This window comes from Montipora capricornis, chromosome 3, assembly GCF_036669925.1.
Source record: "Montipora capricornis isolate CH-2021 chromosome 3, ASM3666992v2, whole genome shotgun sequence".
Taxonomy (NCBI): Eukaryota; Metazoa; Cnidaria; class Anthozoa; order Scleractinia; family Acroporidae; genus Montipora; species Montipora capricornis.
Window position 1 is genome coordinate 68,930,992 of NC_090885.1, and position 10,000 is coordinate 68,940,991.

Below are 10,000 nucleotides of genomic sequence, written 5' to 3' on the forward strand. Positions count from 1 at the left end.
GGGGCTAACAAATACAGATAACAATACACTGCAAGTGCCACACGGCCGGGGGGTGTGCACAAACGGAAAGAAAAGCAATAAATAACACTAAAACCGGAAACCAGCAGTATTACATACATCAAAGAAGCTTCTAGTACGAGCGACAAAGAGAACACCACCCCATGGGGGTTGTGCAAAAAACAACTTCGGAAACACGAACGTACTCAGCAAAGTCAATACGAAGTGCAAGACACCGGGACTTGAGCGATTTGATACCAAACAAAGTATCCTTGGCCCTGCCCCTAACAAATAGATCCGGTCTGTCAGGAAGAAAAAACCACTCTCTTACAAGTGAATTCAAGTGAACGCTATCGTCACATAAAAGCGGCCAAAATTGCGCTGACTTCCACATAGTAACAATTAAGGTCCCTATCGCCTTACAATCACGCAAGTGAATTAATGATCTGCCGATTAGTACAATTGGTGGAACAAGCCAATTATTCTCCGTGGACCAGTCCTGCGAGAAAGCGTCAACAGTTTCCGTACCTGGCTGGAGAAAGCTGGAGTTAAACCTGGGCAACTTGGAATTATAACAGCAGGCAAATCTGTCAACAGAATGTGGGCCCCAGAGCTCATCAAGGTGACGGAAAATATCGTCATCAACGGAGTAATCATCGAAATCGATAATCTTGCTTACAAAATCCGCCTGTGAATTCTGCTCACGCGGTAGCCAGTTAACATCAAGCTGAATATTGCGCTGCGAAGTAAGAAGGAAAACATCCAAGGCAATGTCATGTAACTCTTTAACCATACTACCGACCTGAACAATTCTAACAACATTCTGGTTATCAGTGAAACAGCGAACTCTCTGACCCACCAATTGACTATCAAAAGCATTAAGGGCAAACTTAATTGCAAAAAGCTCCCTCCAGGTAGAAGACTTTTGAGACTCTTCTGGGGACCAATTTCTGTGACAAACTAAACTGGAACCTTGAATAAAAGCGCCGCAACCCGTCGAAGAAGCATCTGAAAACAACATCTTGCAAGGAACGAACGGAACCGGCCAAAAAAGGACTCCAAGTTAAAACTCTTAAATTGCCCCTCCAAAAGTCAAGCTCCTATCTTCCTTGATCATGAACGAAAACAACGGAATTCCACGAACTACGGGAGTTAATAATATGGTGCACATACCTTGTCATAATTTGAGAAACATTCCCGCAGCTTGAAGCCATTGAAATAATTTGACCAACAATAGATGCAATTTCCTTCACATGAATAAAAGAAGACAACTGTAATTTGGCACAAATACCATCAAGATCGGAGCAAAGCTTTTCAATTCTGGCACTACTAGCGAAAATGTAACCGGTGTGAGTGTCAATATCGTAGCCAAACCATGAAAATTTATTCACGAGCTCCCATTTGGACTTCTCATGATTAATTTCAAAACCGCAACGCGAGAGATCAGAACGAACCAGAAAACTATTCGATTTGGCAGCCTCCAACGAAGATCCTGCACCAACTCCGTCATCGAAAAATATGGCAATCGGAATACCCTGTGCCCTTCAACGCGCTTCCAAAGGCTTTAACAACTTAATTAAAATAAAAGGCGCACTGGAAAGCCCAAAAGGCAAAACAGTAAACTGGAAATATCTAGTATGCCTGCTACCAAAATCCCCCGAGAATGCCAGATAACGGCGATGGTGGGGAAAAATGTCAACATGGTGGTATCCTGACTTCAAATCAAATGAAAACACAAAATATTCTTTAGAAAAGGCACTCCTAATGGTATGCAAACTTTCACACTTAAATTTCTGCTTGTACACAAGCAGATTGGCATGTCTTAAATCTAAAATAAGCCTCTTCTTGCAGCTGCTCTGTACTGAAACACTCAGTGGATTGATAATATCCAGAGGAGAGAATAGCTCTTCCATACGATTGTCGCGCAAAAGTTCCAGAATAGCTTCGCGGGAGCTTCGCCAACAAAATCTGCCTTTTTAACGGCCGACGCATTGTTCCTGTAATGATGACGTAAGGGCTTAGAGATAAACAGGATCTTATAACCGTCTCTGATTATATTAAAAATGAAATCTGGAGCACCCAAGGATTTCCAATGATCGATAGAACTCAACATTTTGCCTTTAACAGAAACTTGCGGGAGTTCAACGAAACTACGCACAGAAGCCACATCTTCAAATTCAAAGCTGTTCCCAACAACCCAATCACACGGGGAAAAGCAACCGTCACACTTGCGATTTTCGTCGAATCCTAGTCAATTGATACCTGCTGCAGATTTCGAACCAGAACGAGAAACCTGTGAACATTCGGACCTCCAATGGCCAAATTTTCCGCAAGCGAAGCAATTTCCAGATCTTGGTGGAGCCCCAGACGAACGAGGAAAGGAATGCCGATCACTCTGGTTACGCGTAGCACTAAACGCAGAAGAACCTCCATAATCCGGGGAGCAAAACTGTTGTTTTCAGCGAGCGAACTGCTGATAAATTCCCGCACTTTAGTAGGAACTGCTATGATTAAATAAACACGAAGGAAGAAGACTCAAGAAAAAACGAGCGAAGAGGACGACCAACTGACCTAGAATGAGTCAAATCTCCCGCCAAAGCCCTAAATACCTCTTGAACAACCCCGACAACCACCCGCGAACCTCAGAATCGTGCCGTTAGAATATTAATTTCTGACTAATTCATTCACGCCATTCAAACGTCAGAAATTACATTCTTCTCCAAGACATTCCCAAAACCACTTCGTGCGACATTTTGGCAGTTGTTCTGTGAATGGTTATGTTCTTTTTACAAGCGGTTTCTCCAAGATGATGACACCAGTGGTTTGGTGACGAGTTCTTTTCTTTGATTTTCATTTTCGGGGTAGTTGAACCAAATGAGAACTCATTTCGTTTAACTACCCCGGAAATGATTCCTGCAGGAATCATTCGCGCATAGGTTTATCTTTTGTTGTTCTTTTTGCCCATGCCACCATCCTTTCTTCATAGTGCGAACGTTGTATTTGCAGCGAAAATCCGTTTGTTGTCGTGACTAGACTAGTCGTGAAAGCTTGGAAATAACTTAAACTCATTGGTAGAAAAAATATCTGGCCGATTCCAGTCGCTGATTTGATGGCTTAGCGGTTAATACAGGGGATAAGTAATTTTGGACGTCCAATGATGTGAGGGTTCGAATCCTTGGAGCAGCATGAAATGTTGTGGAAGCTCAAGGTACGTGGCCCCCGCACAGTCCGTTGGTAGTAACGTAAGGAAGAAGGAAAGGAAAGGAAAGGAAAGGAAAGGAAAGGGAGAGAGGGTAAGTGGAAGAAGAACTGATGGCAAGGGAAAGGTGGAGGAGGGTGTTTTCTTTTATTATTTTCTTTTTTATCCCCCTAAAAATCCAGTCCCTATTTTTGAAATTACATTTCCAAAGAAAAGGGAAAACCCTGTTTTAGACCCTTCATAATAACGTGGGTTGAAATTAAAATTAAGCTGAATTTTAATTCAACTTGCAACATCTGCATATAAGAAGAAAGAGATGAAACAGTGAATTAGATGGGTTATCAACAAAGCCTAAATGGGATGAAAAGGAGAAAACCACATGCATTAGAGAAGCAGTGCTTGTTGTTAATCCAACGACTGATGATATCTTTCCAGAAGGCTTGTACAAGAGAGCACTCCCAGAAGAGATGAAGTAGAGTTTCTGGACAGTGATTAGGGAAAGTACATAAATTATCAAATGCAATACAAATTTTGAAAAGAAAGTTCTCCGTAGCTATTCTATGCAAAAGTTTAAACTGAAGTACTCGCAACTTTGATTCACGAGTGCAAAGAAATGGCAAATTGTATATATTTTGCCAATCTATATCAACAAAATTTTGCGATGAGAGATCTGACAGCCATTTACTTTGACTTTAAGTGTTTAAGTGGTATAGAGGGCACCTGTTTAATAAGGATGTTGCAAGCTGTCTTGCAGAAATCCATGGATGTTAATATATTTTCTATTTGTGCGCCTGTGTTCCCTGTTTAACGTTCGGTAATAGTTTTAATTTTGAACCGTACTCACAACTCTTTGATACTGGAGAAAATTACTTTTCTCATCTAGCAGGTGACTTGCTAGACATATTCCGGCCTTATACAAGCTTTTATAGAAAAAACGCTTATTATCAAATCGTATCAGAGAATTATACCATATTGGCAAATTGAAAGTATATCTGAGGGCTGTTTTTGAAAGCTGAGGCGTGCCCAAATTTCAAACAGTTCTTTGGCAAAGAGGTCCCTATGTCCAACGAGGCAGCATCACTCTCATTCAAATTTCCCTTGATTAGTACATTAACATTATATCTCTTCAGAAAGAAGTCTTTGAAGAGTTTCCATTTCCCTTTGCTGTTAAAATCAAGATATTTTTGGATCCATTTCGCCTTTAGAGCACAGTAGGAAGCTTGAACATCTAACATGTTTAGACCGCCACTTGAATAATTATTGATCATTTCTGATCTCCTTATTTTGTCCGGTTTGCAATCCCATAAAAATTGACAAAAAGCTTATTTATTTATTTATTTATTTATTTATTTCAAATGCTCACTGCGTAAAAGAAGCGGAGAAATGAGATAAACCAGCTGTGAAGCCGATAAACTCTTACTAACTGTTATCTTTCCAAGAAGTGTTATTCGCCTCAAATTCCAGTTATTGTTAATATTACAGATGGCTTTTCTTTTTTCCTCATAATTTAACAATATAGCTTCCTCCTGGAAAATACAAAACCAAACCCCCAAAGCATAGACCTTTTGCGTGGGCTGCACAGTACTCTGACCAATAGTTGTTCTTTCTTTTCAAAACGCAAGGATCCTACCCAGAGTATTTCTGTTTTCTCGTAATTGATTCTGGAACCCTGAAATAGCAGCAAAAGCATCTAGCAGCTTACATGCATGTAACAGAGAATTTTCTGACCCGTCTAAAATTAACGTAGTATCATCAGTCATAGAGTCGGAGCCTTAATTTGCTCATGACTTCTAATAGCACTACCTAATATTTCTACACATAAAATGAAGAGATAGGGCGAAAGAGGACATCCTTGTACGGCAGAAATACTTCCTAAGATGCGTGTTGCACGTGCAGCACGATTATTTTTCCTCTTTTAACCAATGATATTGTTTTGTGGGGTTGTCGTTGCCACCGTCGTTTCTTCTGTAAACTCCCTCGTAAAAAGGATCCGAGAACGAAAGAGAAAAACAGTCGTGACTTTCGAGAATGTAACCAGAATTTATTATTATTAATCAGTCTGGGCAAAAAGAGAAAATAAGCGGGGAAGAGAGGGCATTCCCCATATATAAGGTAATATGTCTCAAGTTATTTTTCGATCGACTCCCACGCTGTACAGATCCCAAGGGGATTAGGCAACAGCCAGTGATATGACCGGAATGTGTTCCGCGTGGATAGTCCACGCTCAGAGAACACATTCCCTCCATATGATTGGCTGTTGCCTAATCCCCTTGGGATCTGTACAGAGTGGGAGTCGATCGAAAAATAACTTGGGACACATTACTTATGGAAAAGGGCATATACGGGGGATGCCCTCTCTTCCCCCTTTATCTTCTCTTGGCCTTGGAAGGAAGCAAAAACAGTTCTACTGGTTGACGAAATGTTGAGCTTATGGTTGTCAAGATGAAGCTTCAACGTTTAACACTAAGCAAAATAAAGTGTCAGCTGTGCCGATTTAAAAGGACAACTCAAAGTGGGCAACTAAATACAATAGGGCACTGGCAACAGCGCATGTCCCGCCTAAAATGTTTGTCGACGCTGATGACCCGTCACCGTGATCGTGATCGTGATCGTGATCGTGATCGTGATCGTGATCGTGACCTTCACCTTCACCATCACCGTCACTGTGACCGTGCCCGTCAGCGGCTAATGCCATCTTAATCAGGTTGTGTTTAACTGATATTCTGCCTTTTTCCGAGTGTTTCGAAAACATCTCGCCATCTCCATCGACATCGGCACTGTGCATAGCGTACATAACCCAAACTTCAGTATCGGGCTGAAAATTAAATGAAAAATGATGTCAGAGAGCACGGAAAGAGATGTTCGATGTACACGCCGCTCTATGAAATAAAGAGATTTGACGTTTTCTTTTTTTATATAGCAGTTGACTCGGGGATACTCGGAAACTTTGCAGGAGTCGAACCTACGATCTTTTGCGAAATGGAGAATCGCGTAAATGCTCCATTTCGACAATTTTATAGAGCTAGCAGTGTGGCGGGACAATTGTCACATGAATTTGGTTTTATCAACGGAGTTGATAATGTAAATTGGCCACCTTACAGAGATTCTAAAAGCTGACGTTTCGAGCGTTAGCCCTTCGTCAGATCGAATCGAGGGATTATGGGTTACGTGTAGTTTTTATAGTAGAGTAGGAGCTACGCTATTGGTGGTAACATGGCAACGTGAAAAATAGGAATATATTAGTTAAATGAAAAGCGTTCGTTAATACCGTGAGGATTAAGGGTGCCGATTTGAAAGATGAATTTTTGTTCCAGATTCTTGCGGCTTTCCGTCGTACCTAGATGTAGGGAAAGGCCGCAGATAGCCATGTGTTTTTTGGAGTGGTTAGGCAGATTAAAATGGCGAGCGACTGGCTTAGATGCATCCTTGTCATTCTTCTCAACATCGCGAAGGTGTTCGCGGAATCGGTCACCTAGTCGTCTACCTGTCTCACCAATGTATAATTTATTGCATAACGTACAGGTTATGCAATAATTGGCATTTGCGGAGGTACATGTGAAACGATCGTTGATCTTAACAGATCGCTTAGGTCCCGATATCTTTTCAAAAGCATCATTCTTAGTCATTTTAAATTACTCCAAAATGATCCCGAGACTGGTAGAATCTTTTCGCAACCTCCACTTATTTCATTCAAACGCGACAAAAACGTAGGCATTTTTTTAGTTAGAAGCGCGCTCAAAACTAACGAGCAACCCGGCACTTTCAAATGCGCGCGCTCGCGATGCAAAACTTGTCTTTTCATTGCTAACATTAGCAAGATATCGGGACCTAAGCGATCTGTTAAGATCACCGATCGTTTCACATGTACCTCATAACCTGTACGTTATGCAATAAATTATACATTGGTGAGACAGGTAGACGACTAGGTGACCGATTCCTCGAACACCTTCGCGATGTTGAGAAGAATGACAAGGATGCATCTAAGCCAGTCGCTCGCCATTTTAATCTGCCTAACCACTCCAAAAAACACATGGCTATCTGCGGTCTTTTCCTACATCTAGGTACGATGGAAAGCCGCAAGAATCTGGAACAAAAATTCATCTTTCAAATCGGCACCCTTAATCCTCACGGTATTAACGAACACTTTTCCTTAAAATAATATATTCCTATTTTTCACGTTGCCATGTTACCACTAATAGCGTAGCTCCTACTCTACTATAAAAACTACACGTAACCCATAATCCCTCGATTCGCTTTGACGAAGGGCTAACGCTCGAAACGTCAGCTTTTAGAATCTCTGTACGGTGGCCACTATAAAACCAAATTTTTGTATACTACTTCCCCACCGACGCAGCACCACAGTTTCTTTAGAAACTACCCCTTCATTCAATTGTCACATGAACCTAGTTTAATGGCCTGGCTCCCGCGAGGCTCCTATCGCTTAGTGGTAGAGCTCGAACATCCGAACTAGGAATCGGAAGGAAGGTCGTAGGAACGTCTCTTGCAACCAGGAGCATTCGGCTTTTTTCGAGTATCCCCAAGTCAACACCGAAAAAACAAATATCTTGATGTTAGTGAGGTTTACAATTGATTTAAGCAGAACGTAGAAGTACTTTCCCAAAGGGCGCGAAAATGACCTTATTCCTGTAAGAGAACGTTCTCGTATAGGTAAAGAAGGAAATGTGCCAACGCATTTAACGTCACACGAATAAAACCTCTGAACATAAGAGCGTCTCACCGGCCCGGGTTGCTCAAAGCAAGTATAGCGCTAACCAGTGATAACCACCATGGAAACCTATAGGTTTTAATACCTTTTAACCAACGGTTAGCAGTAACCAGGCTTCGAACAACCGATGGTTAAATATATAAATTTGACATCTGATTTAGATTTCATAAAACAAATTTTTATATAGATATTGGCGAAATACCAGGATTTCTCCTTTTACTAAAAAATCATAACGTCACCGCGCGCAGTGAACATATCATTTTTATCTTTCACATGTGAAGATATAGGTGTCGTCATGGTAACGAACACGATTAGCCAATAAAACGCGAGCTTCGTCTTCATTGCAAGATACTTTTGTGCTTCAGTATAATTCTTCTCTATTACATTAACATTTTTATTACAAAATTTTACGTTATCATGATTTATTTTCATAACTTTCATATCTTGTTTCATGTTACACAACATGCGTGTTTTAGCGGTTGGTGACCACTTTTTCATCATTTCGAAAATGAATAAAACAAGTTGTTTAAAATCTGGACATTTCATCAATATCTATATAATAAACACATGGCCGCTTGAGGATACGAATTTTATCTTCTCTTACTGAAAGTATCTCTCACGAGTATCCCCAAGCGGCCATGTAATATCCTCTATTTAAACACAAAATATATTACGTTTGTTTTATTATATTATTGTTAATGTTCTAGTTAAATAAGTCAGTTTAAGTACAAACGATCTATATCCGATCCAAACAAGAGGGAGCGCACTCACGAGTATCGAGTATCGTTCGAGTATCGCTCACGTTCCACAGATTTATCTCAAGTTCAAGTTGATCAAATTAGTACCAGTGTTAGTTTATCTAATTATCTGATTAAAACATTGGATTAGAACATGGGCTTAATCGCGCGGCGGCCATATTGGCCATAGATTTCGTACCCTGAGCCTCGAGTTGAAATGTTTGGGAACGAGGTTCGTTGGGGCAAAACAAAGTGATACGGTTGTGGTGTCTATTTATTTAAACTTTTTAAACGATTTTTCACTCGTGGTCATTCGTGTGTAGTTTTAGAAACGATCCTCGCGCTTGTTGGATATGAGATGATTAGAGCCAACTCGGCGCCTAATTGGCTATCTATCATCTTATATTTGAAACTTGCGCTTGAACCGCAAAAGTAAAAAGTAAAGAGAGGTTGACCAAGTCATCCCCAACAAAGCAACCTCGTGCCGAGGGAAAAACTCTGGGGACGAGGTTGCCAACAACAACAACAACAAAAGAAAAAAACCTCGCGCACACTTTCTAACGCTCTGTTATTTCTCCAAATCTCCGGATAAGTATCCCGCGACAAGAGTCCAGTTTTTGTTCCAGATTTAGCAGTAACGCAAAAGGGAAAAATTTGCTATTGGTTTGACTGATTTATCGTTAAAATAATCCTCCCCAAGCAAAGAAAAAAATGGATCCCATCAGCATTAACAGTGAACGTATCTCTTGATCTAGTCTTACCGTAAACTGAACATCCTTCATCATGTCAGTAGTAGTTGCTGGCCTTGTAAAGTTCACCATCGTATATTCGCCCATTTGGCTGGCAGATTGAATGGTCAGGTTTTGCTGTGAATCTTTGCTTGGTTGTCCCGTAGCTGTACTCCAGTAGTCCTGTCCAAAAGACAAGGAAAAACATTCAGCAACAAAAAAAGGGGAGAGAAAATGCAAAGTTAACTGTGTAAGCGTTTGTTATGAACGGAAAACACGACAACAGGCTGCCCGAAGCCGAAGGCTTAGTGTTTTTTTTGTTTTTGTTTTTTTTTTTGGGCGGAAGTATGGGCGCTAATCCCATCCCGTTGCATGCACGACTTCTCCCCAGTAATGCCTGTTCTTATTTTTTCAACCTCAATGAGTGATCGGCATGAACTTCGGAGAACGCGTGATGGCATTCAAATGCAATGCAACAGGGACTTTACAGTGGTGCTATGATTTATCACTTCTTTGTTTTCTTCAGACTTTGCAAGTGTGTTTGCTTAACACCTGACTGGCTAGATTTTGAGCTTTGATTTTTAACCAAAGGCTGTTTACTTAGAATGGAACT

General features: G+C 40.8%; 2 protein-coding genes across 2 annotated transcripts in view; both read right to left on the bottom strand.

The window, feature by feature from the left end:
- The window catches only part of LOC138040745 (integrase/recombinase xerD homolog), a 2,603-nt gene extending 1,585 nt beyond the window's left edge, over positions 1 to 1,018 (bottom strand). Inside the window, exon 1 of the mRNA XM_068886422.1 lies at positions 526 to 1,018. Within this exon, the coding sequence (XP_068742523.1) occupies positions 526 to 1,018 (493 nt within the window). The remainder of the gene's footprint in view (positions 1 to 525) is intronic.
- Positions 1,019 to 5,461: 4,443 nt separating this feature from the next.
- Positions 5,462 to 10,000, bottom strand: part of LOC138041588 (DBH-like monooxygenase protein 1) — a 10,244-nt gene continuing 5,705 nt past the window's right edge. Inside the window, exons 2-3 of the mRNA XM_068887332.1 lie at positions 9,421 to 9,570; positions 5,462 to 6,011 (exon numbers count right to left, since the gene is read on the bottom strand). Of these exons, the coding sequence (XP_068743433.1) occupies positions 5,691 to 6,011; positions 9,421 to 9,570 (471 nt within the window). The 3' untranslated portion in view covers positions 5,462 to 5,690. The remainder of the gene's footprint in view (positions 6,012 to 9,420; positions 9,571 to 10,000) is intronic.